The sequence below is a fragment of the Quercus robur genome, chromosome 9 (assembly GCF_932294415.1).
Source record: "Quercus robur chromosome 9, dhQueRobu3.1, whole genome shotgun sequence".
Lineage (NCBI taxonomy): Eukaryota > Viridiplantae > Streptophyta > Magnoliopsida > Fagales > Fagaceae > Quercus > Quercus robur.
In genome coordinates, this window is record NC_065542.1 from 45,771,176 (window position 1) to 45,798,786 (window position 27,611).

The 27,611-nt window shown below is 35.2% G+C and overlaps 3 protein-coding genes and 3 pseudogenes across 3 annotated transcripts; 1 reads left to right on the forward strand and 5 right to left on the reverse strand.

Annotated features, from left to right (window-relative positions):
* Positions 1-1,467: 1,467 nt before the first annotated feature.
* Positions 1,468-2,377, reverse strand: LOC126701097 (receptor-like serine/threonine-protein kinase ALE2). Its single transcript, XM_050399235.1, has 3 exons — positions 2,212-2,377; positions 1,794-2,034; positions 1,468-1,546 (listed from the first exon to the last, which is right to left on the reverse strand). Exons 1-3 carry the CDS (start codon positions 2,375-2,377, stop codon positions 1,468-1,470), a joined length of 486 nt encoding a protein of 161 aa, XP_050255192.1.
* Positions 2,378-5,538: 3,161 nt separating this feature from the next.
* On the forward strand, positions 5,539-8,650 carry LOC126701098 (uncharacterized). The gene is made up of 3 exons (XM_050399236.1): positions 5,539-7,136; positions 7,225-7,852; positions 8,597-8,650. Exons 1-3 carry the CDS (start codon positions 5,539-5,541, stop codon positions 8,648-8,650), a joined length of 2,280 nt encoding a protein of 759 aa, XP_050255193.1.
* A 1,422-nt stretch (positions 8,651-10,072) lies between these two features.
* Positions 10,073-11,367, reverse strand: LOC126701099 (pentatricopeptide repeat-containing protein At4g16470-like; annotated as a pseudogene).
* A 1,905-nt stretch (positions 11,368-13,272) lies between these two features.
* Positions 13,273-14,671, reverse strand: LOC126698669 (dehydration-responsive element-binding protein 2A-like). Its single transcript, XM_050396050.1, has one exon. It carries the CDS (start codon positions 14,430-14,432, stop codon positions 13,611-13,613), a length of 822 nt encoding a protein of 273 aa, XP_050252007.1. The 5' UTR covers positions 14,433-14,671; the 3' UTR covers positions 13,273-13,610.
* A 2,644-nt stretch (positions 14,672-17,315) lies between these two features.
* LOC126701100 (receptor-like serine/threonine-protein kinase ALE2) lies at positions 17,316-21,892 on the reverse strand (annotated as a pseudogene).
* LOC126698667 (pentatricopeptide repeat-containing protein At4g16470-like) lies at positions 17,316-25,441 on the reverse strand (annotated as a pseudogene).
* Between the last annotated feature and the right edge of the window lie 2,170 nt (positions 25,442-27,611).

The window sequence follows — 27,611 nt, forward strand, 5'->3', positions numbered from 1 at the left end:
TATATATATAAAGGAGGATTCCCCTTCTTGAATTAGACTTTTTTTTATAGTAAAAAAAGGCCTCATCTAATTTCTAACAACTTCTCTTAAAAATGTTTTAAAATAGAGTCAATAACGTCACACTATTACCAAAAAAATCTCTTTATTGAACTAGACTTTTATGTGATTCAAAAAATACCCTTATTAATAAATAGTGACTACTCCTTAGAGATAAGATCAACAATGTCAAATAACAAATCGTTTTGAATTCAAAAAAATGAACTCCTAAAATTTAGGTTTCTTTTCCCTCAAGTTCATCTTAGATTTTTCTTTCTCAAAAAAAAAAAAAAAAAAAAAAAAAAAATAGTTCATCTTAGTTTTCCTAAAATTTAGTTTTCTTTATTCCTTTTTTTATCCAAATAAAACACCTCCAAGTTGATTCTTGGCGAAAATAAACTTGTTCCCTATATTTTGGAGTTATTTCTATTTTGATTCCTGCATTTATATTTTACCGCTTTTAGTCCTTAAAATGAAAAACACATTCCATTTTGGTCCTTACCATCACTCACTTAACGGAAATATCTTATGTGGCAAACGGAGTGCATTATTGATGCTAATGTGGCAAATAAAATAATATTAAAAATGCCACATCAGCATCTAATTTTTTTTAAAAAAAATTAATTTATCAATTTTTGACCCAAAAAAAAAAACCACAGCAGAATTAAAATTCAAAAAATACATAAAAATTTAGATCTAGATTCATCTTCAACAAGAACACAATAAACAGAAACACAGATTTTAAATATAACAACACACACCCAAAATTTCTAGCATTTTCTTGCCATTTCTTGTCAACCAAACACATAAACATAAACACAAAACACACACACAAACCTCGGCAATCAATGGACTCAAGGTAGTGAAGAACTCCATCCTTGAACTCTGATTGGTTTTGAGGAAAATTAAGATACTCTTATCCATTTTCTTGGCAACCAAAAAAAATTTTCAGTTTCACAAAAAAAAAAATCCAAAGTTGTAAACCAACCAAAATTTTGATGTCAATCCTAAGATCTAAACACTTTTCACAAACCCAACTAATCCCCTTATACACAAACCCAACAAATTCTCGATCACAAACCCAAAAATTTTCTTTCACAAACCCATATTATCCATTTTCAAATTTATCAAAAATCCAAAACAAATGCAGCAAATTCAACCTAGATAAAGAGAGAGAGAGAGAGATGAGAAAGTGAGGAGGGAGAGGGGTTTCGGATCTAACTGGAAACCCATATGATGGCGCTAGCGGCGGCAACCTGCCACCTCACCACGCCTCCTAACCTCACCCTCACACTCACTCCCACTCTCACCAATAGCACTAGCAAATGATTCTCAGTAATTACAGTGGCCAGTAGTGGCCATGCCCAAGTTACCAGATTCTCCTATCCAGTAGGTTAGGACATATCCACAAGTTTTCTTCTAGCGAGAAGCTCAGGGAGCAACCCCATAACTGTAGACATCATTCTTGACAAATAGATGCCCTGTCATTGCATATTCTGGGGCAACATACCTGCAAACCCATTATATTCAAAGTTCATCAATATTTGGAATTGCTGACTAGAAATATGGTAGTATATATACAAATGAATACTTCTTAATCCAAAGTATGTCACAGAATATGTGGAGAGAGAGAGAGAGAGAGAGAGAGAGAGAGAGAGAGAGAGAGAGAGAGAGAGAGAGAGAGAGAGCATGTCCAATCAAGAACCTATGTGAACTGATAGAATTGTAAGACCATGACTTTAAAATAGTATGATTACCCAAAAGTTTCCATGACCCGAGCAGAAATCTGACGACTTCCTTCAGTTGCTTCCCTGGCCAACCCAAAATCTGAAACCTTGGGCGTGAGGTCATCTTCTAGTAAAACATTACTAGCCTTGAAATCACGGTGTATTACACAAGGATTAGAATCTTCATGAAGATAGGCCAATCCTCTTGTTGCTCCAAGGGCAATCTTCATTTGTGCATCCCAGACTAGAGGGCCCTTGTCCTTGTCAACACCTAAAACACCAATACAAGGGCAATGTGGAAGTTTTCCAACTTAGATTCCACTAAATAATTACAAACAAAATAAAATAAAAGGTAATAAAGAAAATATAACATGTAAATGGGACTCAACACTGCCATTGCGAGCAAGCGCATACACCAAGCACTGTGTCCACCCTTCAATGCATATACCAATCAGTTTCACAAGATTATGGTGATGCAATCGACTTAGCATCTCAACTTCTGCAATAAATTCACGGTCCCCATTTTGATTATCCCTTAATAGCAATTTAACTGCAACTTCAGTTTCATCTTCCATAATCCCACAGTAAACACGTCCAAATTCTCCTTCACCCATAATCCTCTTTGAACTGAACTTATCTGTTGCCTTCTCAAGCTTAGCAAGTGCAAATGTTTTAGCAGAGATTGGCTACTGATGGTGGACATGAGGGATACTAATGTTGAGCTTGCAATACTACTTGATAATACAGACCCTATGCCTGCGTTAAAAGCAAAGGACTAATTATTTTGACTAAGAATAAAGTGTGTTGATGCAGCTCATTAGGTAACACTCAAATTGATCAGCTTATCATTCAATTGTTCATGCATGAGGAATCTTCCATGATTGGCCAGTGTGTTGATACATCAAAAGTTAATAACCCAGCTTTAAAAGAATGGCCAGTGTGGACTAAGAAGATGTGGTACCAGTTTTAAATGATAGCTTTGCAAGACTTAATGACAAAGTTATTAAAGGTATTGTGATTGATATAAAATATTTATTTATTTCACTAAATTTTGTAACATGGTTCTCTTGCTAGCATTTGACACAGCACAACTTAGACCTTACAGGATATTCATCATCCATTAGCGGTGAATGTACAGAACCTTTTTTTTTTTTTTTTTTTTTTTTTTTTTTTTTTTAAAGGGTTAAAAACACTTACATAATATAGAAGCTGTGAACCCGTCAGCTTGAACCCACACCCCTTGGGGAGGTACCAATTCCCCCAACTGGGTGGTGGTGATACATTACTAGGGTTTGAAAGAGCATTTTTCTTATAATGCACAAATTATTTAAAAAGGTTAAATAAAATAAAACAAATGGGACTAGCTTCCCCCTTTCACAAAATTGCCTTTTTGATAGCACAATTTCCATTTTTTTGGGCCAGAAGAAAGAGATTATTTCTTCCCTTTTTGTCAATTATTGGGCAGTTTGCAAAGATATGAATATTTTCAATATCGTATGTGTGAAAAAAAAAAAAAAGATTAAAAAAAAAAGTTTTTCGAATTGAAGCATGGTATGTGTGCTTTTAATGGGATCCTTCAGTGGTGAAAGTCTCCTGTAGGAATTTAAGCCCAAAGAAAAAAAAAGGACCATTCAATGAAGTTGGATCAATAGGATTTATTAATTATATTTAAGATTTCTAGAGTCACCAAATACCTTTTTTTTTTTTCTTGACAAATCGATAATTGGGGGGATGGAGGGATTTGAACCCTAAACATTTCTGTTGAAAACACCAGATGGTGCTAGTTGAGCTACAAGGTTCTTGGTGAGTCACTAATTATAAATAGCATTTTTTTTGGAATTGTTGCAGGTAACCCTTTCTTATCCATTTTATGAAATTTCATATTTGAATATTTCTTGAGCTTCGAGCCTAGAAATTGATATCTAATTGTTCCAACTTCAATCTTATTCTCTCTATTTTTCTTCTCTTTTTTTAATCTTATTGCTGGAATTTCATTTTCTACACTAGACATAAGTCCTCACCACATCAAGTTGTATTAGAGCAAAAGATCCTAGATCTAAGCCAAAAAATTCATATCTGAGTCAAAGGTAGTAACTTTAAGCTATGGCTGGCCATGGCAGAGGAAATCTAGGCTAGTAGAAAAAAAATAATGAGATGAGGCGTATTATTGAAGATTTATTGCTAGCTGTTCTTTTCAGCAATGGGAACCAGTGGGAGACTCACATGAAGATTTTGGAAGGAAACTACAACCCCTTGGACATATTGGAAAGTGGTCATGAGGATGAGAATGATGATATAGAAGATGAAAACTCCATTCATGATACCAAGTAGAGCATGCAGCATGAGGTAGGTTGGAAGATCAGTTGGTGTGTGTAGTTGAATTGAAGGATGAAAATTTTGAAAGAGTTTGCACCACAAACTGAGATTCTCTTTATGATGGTTTAGGGGTGAGTACTTAATACGAATTAAAGAAATTACTTTATTAAAGTAATGCACATCAAGAGTTCGATGCAAGTCCTAAGAGTGTTCTTTTGGACACGGAAGATTTGCATACACACGATTTGAAAAACCTAGTACTGTACGATGGAATTCAAAATTGAAAAATTTTAGTGAAGATGGATACTTTTACTTGGAATGATGTGATCGATGTTTAAATAATTTTTTTATTGGCATAATGCTGAATCATGATAATCTTCCTTTTTTTGAAGATAAAGATACAAGATTTGATTGTGTTTAGGAAGAATTTATGGAGCAAGCTGCGAGACAGAATTCGACAAGCTCCAAAAGCTACATGGACGAGGTTAAGCCAATTTTAGAACAAAGTTGTATGGTGTCAGGTGATGGTTCTTTGTTCTATGTGACTTGTTCATGTTACAAATTGAAGAAAATAGTTCTGTATTTTTATACAAGAAAATAGTTCTGTATTTTTAATATGAAGCACGGATGCGGCACCTCCGGTGCCGCACCCGCGTCGGACGCGGCGACGCGCGAGGGACGCCGTTGCCTGCGCGTCCAGCCGCGTCCGACCGAGTCCTGCCACGTGGCAGACTCGAGATCTCAGCCGACTCGCGCCGATGCGGCTCCGACTCGGGCCGATTCGGGCCGAATCGGGCCGACTCGTGCCGTATCGGCGGATATCGGCAGATATCGGCCGAAACGGCCGAAACGGCCGAAATGGCCAAAATTAAAAAAAAATTAAAAAAAAAAATTAAAAAAAAAACCCGGAACGCACCGTTTAACCTAAATACTAAACCCTACTCACTCGTTTCTCACTCTCATTAGCTCTCTGCCTCTTTTTCATTAGTTCTCTCATCACTACCTCTCTCTCATTCCGTCTCACTCTCTCTTGCTCTGATCAAGTCGACTCTGCCTCTGTCTCTGGCTCTCTGCTTGGCTGGTTGCTGTGACTTTGTTCTTCAGCTCATTCTTTCTTCAACTCTCTCTCACGCATTCTTAACTCAGGTACCTTTTAATCTTAGTTTGATCTTTGATTTCAATGATTTGTGATTTGTGAATTTGTGAGACTGATTTGTGAATCTTAGACTCTTAGTTTTCAATCTTAGACTGATTTGTGAGACTGATTTTATCTTAGTTAAGTTAGTACTTATTACTCATTGTGAATTTGTTTTGTGAATATGTTTTGTGAATCTGTTTTGTGAATGGTGAATCTGTTTTGTGAATGAACTTGGGTTTGATTTATGTATAATTTATTTAATTAATACTTAATACTTAATAGTTATTATTTGTAGGTTAAATTGAATCTATTGAATTTTCAATGGATGAAGTTACTAGCTCAGAAACTTCATCTCAAGAGATGCCAAATGCTGAATATCCTCTTTGGCAGTATGTGACTAAAGTAGAAAAACCACCGGGTGCTACCGTTAAAAAAGGGGGAAACACATACTTTAAGTGCAATTATTGTGGTGTGGTTTATTTGGGATCCTATTCTAGGGTTAAGGCTCATTTGTTAAAAATTACTAATAAAGGTATTAAAGCATGTCCTAATGTGACACCGAGCCATAGGTTGGAAATGCAGCGAATGCATGATCAAGTTGAGAAGGATAAGTTAGAGAGTGAACAGAGAAGTCGAATTCCCTTACCCCCACCTATCCCAGGCCGTGGGCCTATACCTATTTCCCCATTTCGGAGACAGGAAGGGAGTGATAGTACAAATCCGATTGATGGTAAGAGGAGGAAGGTGGCTGGGATTTCTCCTATTGAGAAAGCATTCCAGAATACTACTAGATATGAATTGGATAGTAGAATTGCTAGGATGTTTTACACTGGTGGGCTTCCATTTAACTTTGCAAGGAACCCACATTATCGTAATTCCTATGCATATGCTGCTACTCATAACATCCCAGGTTATGTTCCTCCTGGATACAATGCCTTGAGAACAACACTTTTGCAAAAGGAAAGAGCTCATGTTGAAAGACTCTTGAAGCCAATTAAGGATTCTTGGCTTGAAAATGGTGTAAGCATAGTTTCTGATGGATGGTCAGATCCACAAAGAAGGCCTCTTATTAATATTATGGCTGTATCAGATGGGGGTCCGGTGTTTGTAAAGGCAATTGATGGGTCGGGTGAGTTCAAAGACAAGCATTATATTGCTGGGGTGTTGAGGGATGCTATAAAAGAGATTAGACATGAAAAAGTTGTCCAAGTCATCACTGATAATGCTAATGTGATGAAATCTGCTGGAGCTCTTATTGAAGGTGAGTATCCTAAAATATTTTGGACACCCTGTGTTGTCCACACTCTCAATCTAGCTTTGAAGAATATTTGTGCAGCAAAAAACACTGAAAAGAATGAAGTTACATATGAGGAATGTAGTTGGATTACACGTATTGCTGATGATGCATCTTTCATACGTGTTTTTATTATGAACCATTCAATGAGGTTGGCAATGTTTAATGAATTTAGTTCATTAAAATTGCTCCAAGTTGCTGATACTAGATTTGCTTCAATTGTTATAATGCTGAAAATGTTGAAGTTGATAAAAAGATGCCTTCAAGCCATGGCTATTAGTGAGCAATGGGCTTCTTATAGGGAGGATGATGTTAGAAAAGCTGTAAAGGTGAAAGATATGATTCTAAGTGATCTTTGGTGGGATAAAGTTGACTATATCCTTGAATTCACAGCACCTATTTATGATATGCTACGAGTAGCCGACACAGATAAGCCTTGTCTTCATCTTGTGTATGAGATGTGGGATTCAATGATAGAGAAGGTGAAGACAGCAATATATCGGCACGAAGGCTTGGAAGATGATGAGTATAGTTCATTTTGGAGTGTGGTGTATGATATACTCATTGATCGATGGACTAAAAATTGTACACCACTACATTGCTTGGCTCATTCCTTAAATCCTAAGTAAGTACATTTATTTTCTATTTTCCTTAGTTTCCTCTTCTAGTAAAACATACGTTTCATCTATATTTGTTTTTTACTCTTTAACTAGGTATTACTCCATTGAATGGCTTTCGGAGAATCCAAAACGCATCTCGCCACATCGGGATCATGAAATTTCTCTGGAAAGGAGCAAGTGTTTGGATCGATACTTTGAAGATGAGAGTGAATTAAAGGCAGTGAAGTGTGAGTTTGCTTCATTCTCAGGAGGGAGGTTTCCTTCACCAGATGCCTTGACAGATAGGTGGGACTTACTACCTTTGATTTGGTGGCAATACCATGGCTCCGCATTTCCAATTCTTCAATCCCTTGCCTTTAAACTTCTTGGACAACCTTGTTCATCCTCATGTGCTGAGAGGAATTGGAGCACATACAAATTCACTCATTCCTTAAAAAGAAACAAAATGGCTCCTGCACACGCTGAAGATTTGGTCTATGTGCATTCTAATCTTCGACTCTTGTCAAGGCGCAATGAGGAGTACGTAAATACATCAACAAAGATGTGGGATATTGCAGGAGACTCTTGGAATGAGAGTGACATACATGGAGGAGCTGGCATTCTTGAGAATGCAGCCCTTACACTTGATGAGCCAGAGTTGGAGGCTATGGTTATTGGAAATGCTAACACTAGTGTTACTACTAGTGAAAGTGAAGTTCGAAGTGAAGCTATTGATGTTGATGTTGATGATGATGCTAGTATTTGATTGTCTTGTTGATGATCTTTTATTTTGTTTTAGTTTCAAATTTGCAAGTTGTATTCTAATTTCCGAACATCATGAATGTTTTAGTTTCAATCTTGTGGGTTGTGTTTAATTTATGAACATCATGTTTTAGTTATTATCTACTATTGTCTATTGCTCTTAAATTTGGTATATATTTGTATAATGTAAAAAAGTATGCTTAGCAATATATTAAAAATATAAATAAAAATATTTTTAATAATTTTTTAATTGCCGAGTCCCGCCGCACCCGCACCCACCTTTTTCAAAAATTGCCGAGTCCCGCACCCGCACCCGCACCCGCACCCGAATCCCGAAACGCACCCGTGCTACATAATTTTTTATACAATAAAGGATAACTGTTCGTAATACATGTATCACAAATTGTGTCATTGAAATACCTGATCATATGCATGAAGACCAAACTTTTGTCTGAATGATGACAAATCAGGTAAGGCCAAGCATGGCAATTTCGCCCCATCATGTATCACGATCGAATCCAATCCATATCTTGTATCCGTATTTGATTTTATTATTGCCACACTTCTGCATAACAGAGATGTAAAAAAGATACAAAGCATCATAAGAATAATTCCAAAAACATTTAAACATTGTTCAATAAATCAAGTATTTGAATATTTGCGGCCCTGTATTTGCATAAAGCATGGAAATTTTTTTCCAACAGAAGTTTTGGTGTTTTTGTAGTTCAAATACCGGTGCAGCAAGATTCTTCACATAGTTGAAGTATCTCTTAAATGAACAATATCAGCTGTGGTGATAAGAAGTTACAAGTTCCCATAGTTAAATTGATTAAAATCAAAAGCTTTAGATAACATATGGAAGAAATCCAAATAGAACACTGATCTCTTTCTAATACTCAAAAAACTAGAATTCCAATATCTATATAGGGTCCTAGGGTCTTCAGAAAATAATGGGAGAGGAAAGGGATCTTAGGTATAGGGTTCGGGTCTTGACATAATATTTTCAGCTTAAATTTTGCAGCACATTAGAATAGACCAAGATTTAGAGGCAAATAAGAAACTTAGTCAGACATAATATGTTTTACAGACTTTACAAGGCTCAAGAGAAGGTTATTATGCCAATAAAATGAAATTTGATATCAATTACTTCTAATAAATGGAAAGAAATGAAATTGAGAATTACAAGTTATATGACCTCCAAAATAGCTTAAGAAAAATTATGGGTTTAGAGTGATAAGGATCTTGCAAAAAATGACTTTAGATGTGTATACGGACAAAGAGGATTAAGGGAGGGGGCCATGTAATTTCTAGAAGGATTAGAACTGAGGAGGAAAGGTTGAGAAAGCGGTGGGGAGAAGTGATTACATATCTTGCATAAATGACACATAATTTGACAAGCTTCTGTTTCAATTTTGAGGTTCTTTTTATATGATTTATATCTATTTTAGGAACTTAAGGAAAGCGGAGGAGCGAGAAATGCCAGGAATAAACAGCTGCATTTCTCATATATAACCCTAAACAACAAAAACCAAGCCTTAATCCCAAAATTTTTGGGGTTGGATTCTCATATGTCATATAGTATCATGCAAGATTTTACACATTTATCATCGATTATATATCGTATCATACAACAACACTAGCCAAGCCTTAATCCTGAAATTTTGGGTTGTCTTCTCATATATCATATCATACAAGTAAATTTTCATACACTTGTCATTGATCTAGATTGCCGGTGAATTCAACAAATTTTGACCTTTACACATCATCAAAAAACCTGAACAGACTGAACACATAGATACACATGCAAGCATCAATATGCATTATTTGAAATGCAATTTTTTGCATTAGCAGGAGTCAGGACACTGAACAGGTTGACCTATATGCTTGGACAGATGGAATGTCTCTATCGCTGCTGTAACCAGAATTAATAAACTGAAACTAAACAACTTTCTTTGGTACAGATAAAATTATGTTTAAATTCTTGAAGAATGAAATAACTAAAATGATCCAGATGCCTAATTAGATAATATTTGATATGTAACTGCTATCTATTGAGCCTTACCCATAAGTGGACCTTCCAGATTCTACAAAATTTAAGAAAGCACCAAGGTTTTAGGCATACAGCTCTTACTCTATCAAATAGCGCTGCTTCGCAACAGAGAGATATTCACAGGAAATGAGTCATTTTCCATGATGTGAGTTAGTTGTCACTTAGATCATGAACATAACCTGCATCCTTTAAAATACAAGTCATTTCTCTGATCAACTCATATAGCTCCTTAGATTGTTTATCACCCTTGAAGAAGAATTGGGACCCATTTTGAACCTCTATTCTGCTATAACTAGGCTCCTTTATGATCCCTGATTCCTGCATCACAGCCCTGACCACTGCAGCATTTTTCCAAAACCCAGAGGTGGCATAAGCATTAGACAAGACCACATATTTTCCAGCATTTTCGGGTTCCAATTCAAAAAATTTCTTTGCTGCCAGCTTTACCAAGTTCATGTCTCCATGAACCCTACAAGCCCCGAGCAAAGCACCCCATATCACTGAGTGCTCTTTACAAGGTGAGTTCAGAACAAACTCACACGCCTCTTGTAACTGGCCAGCAAGCCCAAAAAGATTAACTATAGCTGCATAATGCTTCCCTCTTGGCTGAATTCCATAATCTTTGGTCATAGATGAGAAATATGCCCAACCCTCATCAAGCAAACCTCCATGGCTGCAAGCATAAAGAACTGAAAGAAAAGTAACATAATTTGGTTTGAAACCTACAGTTTTCATCCTATGAAAAGATTCCAAAACCTTTACAACTTTTCCATGCTGACCATAGCCAGAGATTAAAGCAGTCCACATAACAACATTCCTATTTAAAGACTTGTCAATTACCCGATGCCCAACAGAGAAACTACTGCATTTAAAGTACATGTCCATAAGGGCACAATTGACTACCACATTTTCCCTAATTTGACACTTGATCATGACACCATGGGCCTGTTTCCCATGCTCGAGTGTTGCTAAAAATGCACAAGCTCTGAAGACTGATGCAAAGGTATGCTGGTCTGGTATAAAACCAGTCTGTCTCATCTTGTAATAAAGATTTAACCCCACTTCTTCAAGCCCCTTTTGCACATACCCTGCAATCATTGCATCCCATGAAAGCAAGCATTCTCCCACACATTATCAAATAGAATGTGAGCGGTTCCTAGATCCCCTGATTTCACATACAATATCAACAATTTAGTCTTCAAATACTCACTGGGATCGTATCCAACAACAACCATTAGTGCATGGATTCTTCTCCCCTTCTTATACTCTTTTCTAAATATGCATTCCTGAAATAGAAGAGCATAGGTTCTTGGTTCCACTTGCACTACAGTAGTGCACAACAGCCCCACAGCTTCCCTCAATCTTCCTGAAATACAAAGAACCTTTAATGTTTTATCCAATTGGAGGTAGCTCTTGTAAGGCTTAACCTGAAAGCTGGTGATCATCACATTCCATCAATTGAAGCAGTACATTGCCAAAATCTACTCTTTCCCAATTCTAAAAATAATATATGCAATTACGCATGTGAATTCCATCAAACCTTAAGCTTTACAAAAATCACATTACATACGTAAGTATGTATATAGTAATGGAAAATTCCATTCAAATTGCCAAATATTCAAATTACCCAATTCACTATTCAACCTAAGGATCTCACATTTGGCATAGAAAATAATACTGCCGACCAAATAAATGCAGCATTTTATCAACAACCTGCATGAATTCAAGCTCAAATTCAATTATAATACATACATAAATATATATAAAAATGTATGTAAGAATAGAAAAATTCCATTCAGACAGTCAAATATTCATACAACCAAATTCACCACTGAATCTAAAGATCTCATCTTTGGCACAAAAACAATACTGCCTGCCACCCACCCAAAAAAAATTATCAACAACCTGCAAAATTCAATCATAAAGCATACATAAATATGCATATGAAAGCAGCATAATTCCAATCAACACCACTGCACCTAAGACATCTCATATTTGGCATAATAACAACGCTGTGCACCATAAAAGCAACAATCTTAAAAACAACTCACGTAAATGCAAGCTCAAGATCAATTACAATACATAAATTTAAAAAGCGAACATTTCCATACAAATAGTTAAACTACCCAATTCTGCACTGAACCTAAAAGATCTCATGTTTGACAGTTGACACTAAAACCACACCAACCACATAAAACGGGCTAAAAAAAAAAAACACCATCCACGAAAACGAGCTAAAATTTTATCCACAACCCACATAAATTTTAAGCACATATATAACACACATAAAGAAAGTAAGTAAAACTAGTGAAGGTTCACAAACCTGCCATTGCTGCTCTCAGATTCAATTCTGCGAAGAAGGGTGGTGGTTTTTCCATCGAACATGGGGCCAACGATCACGTGAATCTCTCCAAAAGACGCAGGAGGAGTCAGCAGCTCCACGTGCACACCACGACTTTGGATTGAATGAATGGAACAAGTAGGAGAAAAGGTTGTGGCTTTAATGGGAAGGAAAATTGTGTGGTTGCATGGAAAGGATTTGGGGAAGGGGGGACATGGGGTTCGAACTATAGACATCAGACATTATTACGGATGCCATTACTACTAGGTTATCACTTAAACCCATATTCTACTACATAATGGTATGTTTTCAAGTTTCAACAATAATTTTGCTAATCAGCAAATGCAAAATCTAATTGTTAGCTTCCTTGAAAGTTTGCAAATTTTGAGCACTCAAATAATAAATTCCAACTAACCTAATACAACAACAACCAAGTCTTGTTACCAAATCATTTTGAGTCGACAATCATGGATCCATTAATAATAAAGTGACAAAATTTTACACGGCTACCTACCGCAACCCTCTTCCTTTTTCCGGGCTTGGGACCGGCTGTGAACAAAACATATGGCACCAAGCACCAACACAGGCGGAGTTAAATTTTTCTAACCTAATACGCATTGAAATTTTAAAATCCTTCAAAACTTATGCTACCAAATACCATTAAGATAGCATTAGCTATGATGTTGACATTGCAGTCTTTATGGGCATTGACATTTTAAATCATTAGGTTAAACCGATAGGGTTCTGCAGTACAATATCTTGCCTCAAATAAACTGTATATAGAATGAAATCGTTCACATTTCAAAAATATTAAGTTCTAACTTCCAACCACATGGTCCATTGTAAAATGAAAGAAATTCAGACACAGATAGAAGACGAGCCACTAGTAACAAGCTGTGCTAGGGTGATTATTTAAAGAATAATCCAAACTTGAATAATAACAACAAAATAACAGATATTGACAGCATCACCAAAACCAGAATTAAAAAAAATAATAATACAAATATGCTACCAAAATTTGTTGATAAGTAATTCTATTACCGACCAAAACTAGTCATTTACATGAAGGCTAAACCTCAAAACAGAATCCAGCATGCATATACAAATATCCTACCAAAACTTTTTGATAAGTGATAACTAACAGTACTAATAGTAATACTGACCAAAACTAGACATTTACATGAAGTATAAACCTTAACACAGAATCAGTAAGCGGATAAAAATACCCTACCGAAACTTTTTGACAAGTGTACTAATACCGACCAAAACTAGACATTTACAGGAAGTCTAAACCTTTAAAAGCTCACTCTAATAAGTGGTATAAGTGGCATACTGTTAAAGAGCCTGCTAAAATTTCCCCAATCCAAGTTGATCAGCATCATAACCAAAACCCAGCACTGAATCTGTGTTGCCAACAGGATCGTTTAATAGAGCCATAATTTCATACATTAAATTTTCATTTTCTGAACAGTCCAGCAAGTTCTCCTGTCCATTATCCCCAAAATAGTTTGTAGACTCATCCTTAGCTTCTGTGACAGGATAATACAGAGTACCCTCATCAGCACAAAACTCAGACACACCAGTAGACTCACCCTCGGCCTCTGTCCCCACCAAACTTGGCATGTCGGCTTCAGTGACAGGATAATACAGTGCATCCTCATCAGCACAAAACTCAGAAGGGTTTGCCGCAGTTGTGGATTCAGATCCCACAGGACTTCCCATTGAATAAGGGACAGACTCAGAGGAAGTCCAGCAGCAATCCTTCACAGATTCCATTGAGGATGTGCGACTTGTGATATCTGGAAAGTTAAGCCGAGCAGAGAAACCATACATTGTTGAAGCAGCTTCGTCATACGCGGACGCAGCATCAACGGCAGTCCCAAAAGTCCCTAGCCAGAGTTTTTTTCCACCATTTGGCTCACGAATCTCTGCCACCCACTTACCCCATGTCCTCTGCCTAACCCCTCGGTAATGGCACAGTGAGTTTTCAGGTCCTCCTTTTCCTTTCACACAACAGCCTTTCTTTGACCCTTTGGCTTGAACTTTAGGAGCCCCACAAGACGCAAACTGGGCAGTATTTTTTTCTTTCCACTTCGCCAGTGTCTCAGCCACAGAGTCTCTACTATTCTTCCTCTTCCTCTTCTTCTGATCAGGATCAGGATTGTCCATGACCGTGTGAAACCTTTCCAGACAATTCCAATAATGCACCCTCTTGCAACGTGGAATGAATTTCCCAAATCGCAAACCCTCTTGCAATAAATCCCACAACAATCAAAAACCCCCAAACAGAAAAGGAAACTGAATTTCCTAATCTGAAAAAACACAAACACTTTTATATCAAACCCCAGAAAATTCAAACCCTAAAAAAATAATCAAGAAAAACCCAAACAGAATATTGCCCCCACAATCAACGAAAAACCCAATATGAAACCCTAATATTCAAGTAACAATCTTGAATTTTTCAAAAGAATCAAAACAGAAAAAAAATCACAAAACCCAGTAAAAAAAAAAAAAAAAATCAAACAATAAAGAAAACCCAATATGAAACCCTAATATTCAAGTAACAATATTGAATTTTTCAAAAGAATCAAAACAGAAAAAAATCAAAAACCCCAGTAAAAAAAAAAAAAAAAAAATCAAACAATAAAGAAAACCCAAAACGAAAAAGAAAAAGTATAGTCTAGAAATTGGTACCACTCAGTCTGAGTCTGAGTCAGTGGACGATTTCTTCTTGATGGGAACGTGTTTGTGTTTGTGTTTGAGAGAGAGAGAGAGAGAGAGAGAGAGAGAGAGCTTTCTTTGGTCCCAAGTTCAGAGAGCTTTTGAAAGTGAAAAGGAGCCGTTATGAATCTAAGGGTATTTATAGGGTTCCCGCTTGTTTAGTTGCTCTGTTTTATTTTTATTTTTTTAAGGCTGAATATTTCTTTTATTTATTTAACATATTTCTTATGTGATTTGTACCTCATCAAAAGACTAATTTTTTAAAAAATTCTTGAAACTGATTTTACTTAAAGTAATATTTTAATTTTCTTGAACTTGAGTAGTAAATTTTTTTTAAAAAAAAGTAAATTACCTTAATAATTATTAAATTACTTGTCATTTGTTTCATAAAAAAAAAAAAATCTTAATTATGAATTATTCAACTGGAAAAAAATCATTTCATAAAAAAATTGTCAAAAATCGTACTATTCACCTTGTGACATGTTTGCTGATATAAAATAAATGGCAAAATCATTCCATCTTTGTTGGCCTTGAACAATCTTGATGTTATAGATTCAAACGTAAATATATCATTATGTATACATCATTTCTTATAATTTTCACATATATATACCTAACAATAAATATATATAGAAATGAGTATCAAATTATAAATTTAAAATGATTCCAACAAGAAATATATATAAAAAAATGAGTATCAAATTATAAATTTAAAATGACACATTTCTTTTGTACGTTGATTAGAAGCTACTAATCACCTAACAATGTACTCAATTCAACCTTTGTCTAGCCCTGCAACATTTGGTGGAGTAACACTTGTTACTCACCACCCGTTTCAAGTAGTGTATTAATAGATTTTTCTTTCAAAAGGGGGGGGGGGGGGGAGTGTAGTGGCCTAGTAGGCATGATATTATATAAACATTAATTATTGTTGCACGTGATGAGTTATACACTACACACTTAAACTGTAATTATGTTTTGAAAACACGATTTTAGTTATAATCGTGAAATGGTGTTCACAATTAAAACTAAAATCTTGTTTTCATTTCACAATTATAACTGTAAACACAAAACACGATTTCAACACAATGTGTAACACTATAATTATCTAATTACCACTACTCTTATGTAAAGGTATTCTAGTGGTAAGCCTAATGGAATCATGACTTTGCGTGTATGCATTTGAATATAAAATTATTTTTTAGAGATGATAGAGGGAAGATTTGGATAGAAGTATACTTTATAGAATCATAACTCATAAGTCTTTATTGTGTCATTTTTACCTTTTTATTGCACACTTTGGTGATATATGATGGTTCTAATGAAATGGATGCCAATTCGGTTAGGGTGGGAATCAACAACACGGACAGAGAGAGAAAATAATTTAACATACTAATTATGAACTCCTTCATGTCTCTTGGGAAGACATTCCTTTTCTATAGAAGATATACTTTATCTAAGAAACATACCTCTTCAATATATGACTAATATTAACATTAAATTTATTCTCTTTTGCATATTGGTGAAGCAACATCATCCACAAAGTAGAGAGTTATTGTATAAGTGAGGGTGCATTATATTATTGTGTGATCATCTGTTACTGTTATACACTAACAATATGTCCATCTATAGTTTGGTAGTACATCTTCCACTCAGAGGATATTTTTACCTCCCTTTTATTGGAAGGGATAGGAGTTGGACTAAACAAGGTATCTTTTTATTACAATCTTCGATCTTAGTTCTAATTTTGGTGATTCCTAGGCTAAGGCCAGAATTCTAAAAAGATTTTAGGGCAATTTGCTTTTGGAACAAAGGTAAGAAACTATGACCTACAACTTTGATTTCCATAAATCTAAAAAAAAAGACCATAATACCAAGTAGAACACAATCCTATTCCCAAACAACTTTTAACTTCTCAAAAGGAGACAACAGATCACAAGCAAATGGTTGATATTATTAGGGTATCTAAGATACAGCACCTGAGAAAACTACACTTTAAATTTTTAACTTTCATATTATATGTGAATACAACCATCTGACTGTAAACTGTTCTTTAAGAAGAAAAGAATAGAAAAATACTTGTTTCAAATTCACGTTCACTATAGTTTTATATTTTCCAGCAATGAATATTGTTGATAATTAAGGCATCTATCAAACATTGACCAAAGAAATAGATGTAACAATATCTACATTCTTGATAGGGACCTAAAGATTTAAAATTCCTAACTCAATTGCAATTTCACTATTGACAAGTTGTGTAGGCTACAAGGCAGAGCATACTAGGAAAATTCAGATTTCCAGTCTAACAAATGGGAGGTAAACGGCAAAAAATTCAATCGAAGATTGAACCACAAAAATATATTATAACATATATGATACAGGGAGTGTTCAACTTGTATCTCCAACTTGTATTTGTTAACGAATGAAATATTTCCAAAATTAGAAGTCAATCAATCTCTCTCTCTCCAAACACGGGCCGCAGAAATCCCAGATACCTAAACTACACCAATCATCCTCTCAATAAAAGCTCTGATTCTTTGGAACTGTACAATTCAAAACACTAGAATGAAATCTTATACCCAATACCCATCATTCCAAGCATGCCTCGGAAGGAGACCCCATGCTCACTCCTACTTCCAGTAAATCTATACAAGGCCGCCTTCCTTCGGATTGTTCTCAAGGGACCTGATCTGTTCCCATGCCTAATTGGTAAAGACATCTCATCCCCAAACAAACTTGAAGCTGAAAACAGTCTGTTTTCCATCTCTTCAATTGGACCAGAACTGTACTCCATTGTGATGAATTGCGATGAACGAAGAGGCATGCCCATAAGTTAACCGAGGGGTGAACCCACCTGCATTCCACCAACTGCTATCAAAAGGGGCAAAATCTCCTTTAAAGTCAGATTCCAGAGCAGAAGACTCCTTTCAACTACAGCTATCTCCACAAGTCTCATTTGTGTCATTGTATATTAGTTTCAGAACTTGCACAACTTCACCCATAAAAGGTTTGTGAGTCACCTCTAGGTGAACACACATGGAAGCAATGGCTACCACCTTAGCCATGTCATCGAAGTCATAACTTCCAACAAAAGCGGGATCAACCAACTGATTATCAAAAAAAAAAAAAAAAAAGGATCAACCAACTACTCCAAACCTTCTCTACTGGTCAGTAGTGGCCATGCCCAAGTTACCAGATTCTCCTGTCCAATAGTTTGGGACATATCCATAGGTTTTCTTCTAGTGAGAAGCTCAGGGAGCACAACCCCATAACTGTAGACATCATTCTTGACAAGTAGATGCCCTGTCATTGCATATTCTGGGGCAACATACCTGCAAACCCATTATATTCAAAGTTCATCAATATTTGGAATTGCTGACTATAAATATGGTAGCATATATACAAATGAATACTTCTTAATCCAAAGTATGTCACAGAATATGTGGAGAGAGAGAGAGAGAGCATGTCCAATCAAGAACCTATGTGAGCTGATAGAATTGTAAGACTATTACTTTAAAATAGTATGGTCATCCAAAAGTTCCCATGACCCGAGTAGAAATCTGACGACTTCCTTCAATTGCTTCCCTGGCCAACCCAAAATCTGAAACCTTGGGGGTGAAGTCATCTTATAGTAAAACATTACTAGCCTTGAAATCACGGTGTATTACACAAGGATTAGAATCTTCATGAAGATAGGCCAATCCTCTTGCTGCACCAAGGGCAATCTTCATCCGTGCATCCCAGTCTAGAGGGCCCTTGTTCTTGTCAACACCTTAAACACCAATACAGGGGCAATGTGGAAGTTTTCCAACTTAGATTCCACTAAATAATTACAAACAAAATAAAATAAAAGGTAATAAAGAAAATATAACATGTAAATGGGACTCAACACTGCCATTGCGAACAAGCTCATACACCAAGCACCGTGTCCGCCCTTCAATGCATATACCAATTAGTTTCACAAGATTATGGTGATGCAATCGACTTAGCATCTCAACTTCTGCAATAAATTCATGGTCCCCATTTTGATTATCCCTTAATAGCAATTTAACTGCAACTTCAGTTTCATCTTCCATAATCCCACAGTAAACACATCCAAATCCTCCTTCACCCATAATCCTCTTTGAACTGAACTTATCTGTTGCCTTCTCAAGCTCAGCAAGTGCAAATGTTTTAGCAGAGAATGGCTACTGATGGTGGACATGAGGGATACTGATGTTGAGCTTGCAATACTACTTGATAATACAGACCTTATGCCTGCGTTAAAAGCAGAGGACTAATTATTTTGAATAAGAATAAAGTGTGTTGATGTAGCTCATTAGGTAAGACTAAAATTGATCAGCTTATCATTCAATTGTTCATGCAAGAGGAATCTTCCATGATTGGCCATGTGTGTTGATACATCAAAAGTTAATAACCCAGCTTTAAAAGAATGGCCAGCGTGGACTAAGAAGATGTGGTACCAATTTTAAATGATAGCTCTGCAAGACTTAATGACAAAGTTATTAAAGGTATTGTGATTGATATAAAATATTTATTTATTTCACTAAATTTTGTAACATGGTTCTCTTGCTAGCATTTGACACAGCACAACTTAGACCTTACATGATATTCATCATCCATCAACGGTGAATGTCCAGAACCTTTTTTTTTAAAAAAAAAAAAAAAAAAAGGGTTAGAAACACTTGCATAATATAGATGTTGTGACCCCGTCAGCTTGAACCCACGCCCCTTGGGGAGGTACGAACTCCCCCAACTGGGTGGTGGTGATACATTACTAGGGTTTGAAAGAGCATTTTCTTATAATGCACAAATTATTTAAAAAGGTAAAATAAAATAAAACAAATGGGACTAGCTTCCCCCTTTCACAGAATTTCCTTTTTGATAGCACAATTTCCATTTTTTTGGGCCAGAAGAAAGAGATTATTTCTTCCCTTTTTGTCAATTATTGGGCAGTTTGCAAAGATATGAATATTTTCAACATTGTATATGTGAAAAAAAAAAAAAAAAAAAAGATTAAATTTTTTTTTTTTGAATCAAAGCATGGTATGTGTGCTTTTCATGGGATCGATTAGTGGCGAAAGTCTCATGTAGGAATTTAAGCCCAAAGAAAAAAAAAAGGCCCGTTAGTCTTTATTTTAATAGATCATGTGACTTTCAATGAAGTTGGATCAATAGGATTTATTAATTATATGTAAGATTTCTAGAGTAACCAAATGTTTTTTTTCTTTCCTGATAAATTGATAACTGGGGGGATGGAGGGATTTGAACCCTAAACATCTCCGTTGGAAACACCAGATGGTGCTAGTTGAGCTACAAGGTTCTTGGTGAGTCACTAATTATAAATAGCATTTTTTTTTTTGAATTGTTGCGTGTAGCCCTTTCTTATCCATTTTATGAAATTTCAAATTTGAATATTTCTTTAGCTTCGAGCCTAGAAATTGATATCTAATTGTTTCAACTTCAATCTTATTCTCTCTATTTTTCTTCTCTTTTTTTAATCTTATTGCTGGAATTTCTTTTTCTACGCTAGACATAAGTCCTCACCACATCAAGTTGTATTAGAGCAAAAGATCCTAGATCTAAGCCAAAAAATTCATATCTGAGTCAAAGGTAGTAACTTTAAGCTATGGCTGGCCATGGTAGAGGAAATCAAGGCTAGTAGAAAAAAAATAATGAGATGAGGCGTATTATTGAAGATTTATTGCTAGCTGTTCTTTTCAGCAATGGGAACCAGTGGGAGACTCACATGAAGATTTTGGAAGGAAACTACAACCCCTTGGACATATTGGAAAGTGGTCATGAGGATGAGAATGATGATATAGAAGATGAAAACTCATTTCATGATACCAGGTAGAGCATGGAGCATGAGGTAGGTTGGAAGATCAGTTGGTGTGTGTAGTTGAATTGAAGGATGAAAATTTTGAAAGAGTTTGTGCCATAAATTGAGATTTTCTTTATGATGGTTTAGGGGTGAGTACCTAATACAAATTAAAGAAATTACTTTATTAAAGTAATGCACATCAAGAGTTCGATGCAAGTCCTAAGAGTGTTCTTTTGGACATGGAAGATTTGCATACACATGATTTGAAAAACCTAATACTTTTCGATGGAATTCAAAATTGAAAAATTTTAGTGAAGATGGATACTTTTACTTGGAATGATGTGATGTTTAAATAATTTTTTTTATTGGCATAATGCTGAATCATGATAATCTTCCTTTTTATGAAGATAAAGATACAAGATTTGATTGTGTTTAGGAAGAATTTATGGAGCAAGAGCTGCGAGACAATTCGACAAGCTCCAAGAGCTACATGGACGGGGTTAAGCCAATTTTAGAACAAAGTTGTATGGTGTCAGGTGATGGTACTTTGTTCTATGTGACTTGTTCATGTTACAAATTGAAGAAAATAATTCTGTATTTTTATACAAGAAAATAGTTCTGTATTTTTATACAAGAAAGGATAATTGTTCGTAATACATGTATCACAAATTGTGTCATTGAAATACCTGATCATATGCATCAAGACCAAACTTTTGTCTGAATGGTGACAAATCAGGTAAGGCCAAGCATGGCAATTTTTCCGCATCATGTATCACGATCGAATCCAATCCATATCTTGTATCTGTATTTGATTTTATTATTGCCACACTTCTGCATAACAGAGATGTAAAAAAGATACAAAGCATCATAAGAATAATTCCAAAAACATTTAAACATTGTTCAATAAATCAAGTATTTGAATATTTGCGGCCCTGTATTTGCATAAAGCATGGAAATTTTTTTCCAACAGAAGTTTTGGTGTTTTTGTAGTTCAAATACCAGTGCAGCAAGATGCTTCAAATAGTTGAAGTATCTCTTGAATGAACAATATCAACCGTGGTGATAAGAAGTTACAAGCTCCCATAGTTAAATTGATTAAAATCAAAAGCTTTAGATAAGAAATGGAAGAAATCCAAATAGAACACTGATCTCTTTCTAATACTCAAAAAACTAGAATTCCAATATCTATATAGGGTCCTAGGGTCTTCAGGAAAATAATGGGAGAGGAAAGGGATCTTAGGTTTAGGGTTCGGGTCCTGACATAATATTTTCAGCTTAAATGTTGCAGCACATTAGAATAGACCAAGATTTAGAGGCAAATAAGAAACTTAGTCAGACATAATATGTTTTACAGACTTTACAAGGCTCAAGAGAAGGTTATTATGCCAATAAAATGAAATTTGATATCAATTACTTCTAATAAATGGAAAGAAATGAAATTGAGAATTACAAGTTATATGATATCCAAAATTGCTTAAGAAAAATAATGGGTTTAGAGTGATAAGGATCTTGCAAAAAATGACTTTAGATGTGTATACGGACAAAGAGGATTAAGGGAGGGGGCCATGTAAGTTCTAGAAGGATTAGAACTGAGGAGGAAAGGTTGAGAAAGCGGTGGGGAGAAGTGATTACATATCTTGCATAAATGACACATAATTTGATAAGCTTCTGTTCAATTTTGAGGTTCTTTTTATATGATTTATATCTATTTTGGGAACTTAAGGAAAGCGGAGGAGTGAGAAATGCCAGGAATAAACAGCTGCATTTCTCATATATAACCCTAAACAACAAAAACCAAGCCTTAATCCCAAAATTTTTGGGGTTGGATTCTCATATGTCATATAGTATCATGCAAGATTTTACACATTTATCATCGATTATATATGGTATCATACAACAACACCAGCCAAGCCTTAATCCTGAAATTTTGAGTTGTCTTCTCATATATCATATCATACAAGTAAATTTTCATACACTTGTCATTGATCTAGATTGCCGGTGAATTCAACAAATTTTGACCTTTACACATCATCAAAAAACCTGAACAGACTGAACACATAGATACACATGCAAGCATCAATATGCATTATTTGGAATGCAATTTTTGGCATTAGCAGGAGTCAGGACACTGAACAGGTTGACCTATGTGCTTGGACAGATGGAATGTCTCTATCGCTGCTGTAACCAGAATTAATAAACTGAAACTAAACAACTTTCTTTGGTACAGATAAAAATATGTTTAAATTCTTGAAGAATGAAATAACTAAAATGATCTAGATGCCTAATTAGATAATATTTGATATGTAACTGATATCTATTAAGCCTTACCCATAAGTGGACCTTCCAGATTCTACAAAATTTAAGAAAGCACCAAGGTTTTAGGCATACAGCTCTTACTCTATCAAATAGTGCTGCTTCGCAACAGAGAGATATTCACAGGAAATGAGTCATTTTCCATGATGTGAGTTAGTTGTCACTTAGATCAGGAACATAACCTACATCCTTTGAAATACAAGTCATTTCTCTGATCAAGTCATATAGTTCCTTAGATTTTTTATCACCCCTGAAGAAGAATTGGGACCCATTTTGAACCTCTATTCTACTATAACCAGGCTCCTTTATGATCACTGATTCCCGCATCACAGCCCTAACCTCTGCAGCATTTTCCCAAAACCCAGAGGTGGCATAAGCATTAGACAAGACCACATATTTTCCAGGATTTTCGGGTTCCAATTCAAAAAATTTCTTTGCTGCAAGCTTTGCCAAGTTCATGTCTCCATGAACCCTACAAACCCCAAGCAAAGCACCCCATCAGAACAAACTCATACGCCTCTTGTAACCAGCCAGCACGCCTTAAAAGATCAACTATAGCTGCATAATGCTGCCCTCTTGGCTGAATTCCATAATCTTTGGTCATTGATGAGAAATATGCCCAACCCTATGAAAAGATTCCAAAAGCTCTACAACTTTTCCATGCTGACCAAAGCCAGAGATTAAAGCAGTCCACATAACAACATTCCTATTTAAAGACTTGTCAAATACCTGATGCCCATCAGATAAACTACTGCATTTAAAGTACATGTCCATAAGGGCACTATCGACTACCACATTTTCCCTAATTTGACACTTGATCATGACACCATGGTCCTGTTTCCCATGCTCGAGTGTTGCTAAAGTGGCACAAGCTCTGAAGACTGATGCAAAGGTATACTGGTCTGGAAGAAAACCAGTCTGTCTCGTCTTGTAATAAAGATTTAACCCCACTTCTTCAAGCCCCTTTTGCACATACCCTGCAATCATTGCATTCCATGAAACCAAGCTTTTCTCCCACAAATTATCAAATAGAACGTGAGCAGTTCCTAGATCCCCTGATTTCACATACAATATCAACAATTTAGTCTTCAAATACTCATTGGGATCATATCCAACAACAACCATTAGTGCATGGATTCTTCTCCCCTTCTTATACTCTTTTCTAAATATGCATTCCTGCAATAGAAGAGCATAGGTTCTTGGTTCCACTTGCACTCCAGTAGTGCACAACAGTCCCACAGCTTCCCTCAATCTTCCTGAAATACAAAGACCCTTTAATGTTTTATCCAATTGGAGGTAGCTCTTGTAAGGCTCAACCTGAAAGCTGGTGATAATCACATTCCATCAATTGAACCAGTACATTGCCAAAATCTAATCTTTCCCAATTCTAAAATAATATATGCAATTACGCATGTCAATTCCATCAAACCTTGAGCAGCTTTACAAAAATCACATTACATACATAAGTATGTGTATAGTAATGGAAAATTCCATTCAAATTGCCAAATATTCAAAGTACCCAATTCACTACTCAACCTAGGATCTCACATTTGGCACAGAAAATAATACTACCCGCCAAATAAATGAAGCATTTTATCAACAAACTGCATGAATTCAAGCTCAAATTCAATTGTAATACATACATAAAAATGTATGTAAGAATTACAACATTCCATTCAGACAGTCAAATATTCATACTAACTAATTCACCACTGAATCTAAACATCTCATCTTTGGCACAAAAAAAAAATACTACCCACCAAAAAAAATTATCAACAACCCGCAAAATTCAATCTATTCAAATAGTTAAACTACCCAATTCAGTACTGAACCTGAAATATCTCATCTTTAACACTAAACAACACCACCCGCCAAAACGAGCTAAAATTTTATCCACAACCCACATAAATTTCAAGCATGGATATAACACACACAAAGAAAGTAACTAAAACTAGTGAAGGTTCACAAACCTGCCATTGCTGCTCTCAGATTGAATTCTGCGAAGAAGGGTGGTGGTTTTTCCGGCGAACATGGGGCCAACGATCACGTGAATCTCTCCGGGAGACGCCGGCAGAGTCAGTTGCTCCGTGTGCACGCCACGACTTTGGATTGAATGAATGGAACATGAGGGAGAAAAGGTTGTGGGTTGTAGGGGAAGGAAAATTGTGGGGTTGCGTGGAAAGGACTTTGAGGCCAAGGAAAGGATGCCAAGATGAGCGCCTTTGGGGAGGTGAGAAGTGATGGCTGACAACGTTGGGGTTAGGAAGGACTTTATATGAGAGAGAGAGAGAGAGAGAGAGAGAAGAGAGCTTTCTTTGGATTAAGGTAGAGAAGTTTCATACTTCAGAGACCTTTAACCTTTAAGAGAGTGAGAAATAGCAATTATGTATTTTTTTTTTCCTTTCTTAAATGGAAAGCAATTTATATATATATATATATATATATACATTTTTTTTTTGTTTACTTTCTCAAAAAAAAAAAAAAAAAAACTTTTGTTTAAATTGAAAAACAATAATCTATTTTAACCATGGTTTTAAAGACTGGACCAGTGAAAACAGCGACAAAGCAAGAATATTGCTTTGGGGGCCAAATATTATACTCAATGCAAAAAATTTAATTTTTTAAGAGAATCATTCTCAATAAGAGTGTGCAGAAAACCCACTGACCCGCCAAACCTGACCGACCTAACTCGATCCGTCTGGTTGGGTCGGTTTTTAAGGATTGGTGGGTTGTGTTGGGTTACAAAAATTTTTTTTATAGCGGGTCGGGTTGGGTTTGGGTCATAAAATTACAAATCCGTCAAACCCGATCCGACCCACCCATATTTAACATATATTTAAAATATATTATATATTTAATAATTTTTTTAAAAAAAAATCAGCTGTAGGGCACTTATATATATATATAAATATATATTATATATTTAATAATTTTTTTAAAAAACCAGCTGTAGAGCAGCATTTCCTTGATTCCTCCTACTAATACTAATTTAATATATATATATATATATATATATAATATTATATAATTAATAATTTTTTTTAAATAACCAGTTCTTCCTATCCTATATAAAAGTCAATTAGTTCACACAAATCCTAATAAATTACTATTGTTGTTTAGTTATTAGTGTTGTTTGCTTTTAAGGAGTTACATTGATACTAGTCTTTAGGTTTTTTTAATATATTAATATTAATATTTTTTTCTACTCAATTTAATAATAATAATAATAATAATAATAATAATAATAATTTGTCAAACTCATGGGTTTAACCCGACCTAACCCTACCCATGTGGGTTGGGTTGGACTTATGTGATGGGTTGGGTTGGGTTGAATTTTTTTTTGACTCACTATGGTGGGTTGGGTCAAAAAATCCCCTCAACCCAATCCAATCCAACCCATGCACACCCCTAATTCTCAAGTTAAAACCGGTCATTTATTGCTTTTGATGAAAAATACTTGTTATTGCATTAAGATCCGACTTTTAAAATAAAAGGTGTGAAAAAAAATTACCAGGCAAAAATAGGAAATATAGTAAATTTTAAAATTAAATTAATATATAAAAATTAGAATCAAACAACTAGCACATAGTCAATGTTAAACAAATGTAAACAATTTTTTTTTTAAATTATTATTTCTTAATACATTTCTACTCAATCATTTGTGAAATATCAAAATGTAATTCAACATTCTTTTAAATCACAACAATCATTATAATTGATTATGGAGTAAATGTTTCAACAATTTATCTATTAATGTATAAAGTCAAATAATCCGTTAAAAAATCATAATTTATTTTGTCACAAAACCTAGCTTTGATAATAACAAGTACTTAGGTGGAAATGTAGAACAACATCACTTAATCTCTAAAAGTCTCAAACTTATAATTACCAGGCAAAAATAAGAAATATAGTAAATTTTAAAACTAAATTAATATATAAAAATTAGAACTGGACAACTAGCACATAGACATAGTCAATATTAAACAAAGGTGAACAATTTTTTTCAGAAAGAAGCTTTCTCCTTGTGGGTGTTTTCAGAATCAATGGGGGTTTGTTTGTGTTTTTGAGAGAGAGAGAGAGAGAGAGAGCTTTCTTTGGTCTCAAGAAGTTCATAAAACTTTTTGAAAGAGAAAAAGAGCCATTATCTTAGGTATTTATAGGGTTTAGTTCAGAATTCAGTGACTCACTCTAAATCTTATAATGAGATCGCTGGGTCTTATGACGTGGCGTTTTTCTGTTGGATATTTGAATCCACATGCTTTGCCTTTGTGGCACTTTTATCACTTTCTTAAGCTTTCCGAACTTCGCTTTATGGATTTCCCGCTTGTTTTGTTGCTCTCTTTTATATTTTTTATTTTTTTAAGGCTGAATATTTCTTTTATATACAGTATTTAACATACCTGATCATATTATTTACTTCTCAAAATAATTATATATTTTAAAATTCTTGAAACTGATTTTAGTTAAAGTAACATTTTAAAATTCTTGAA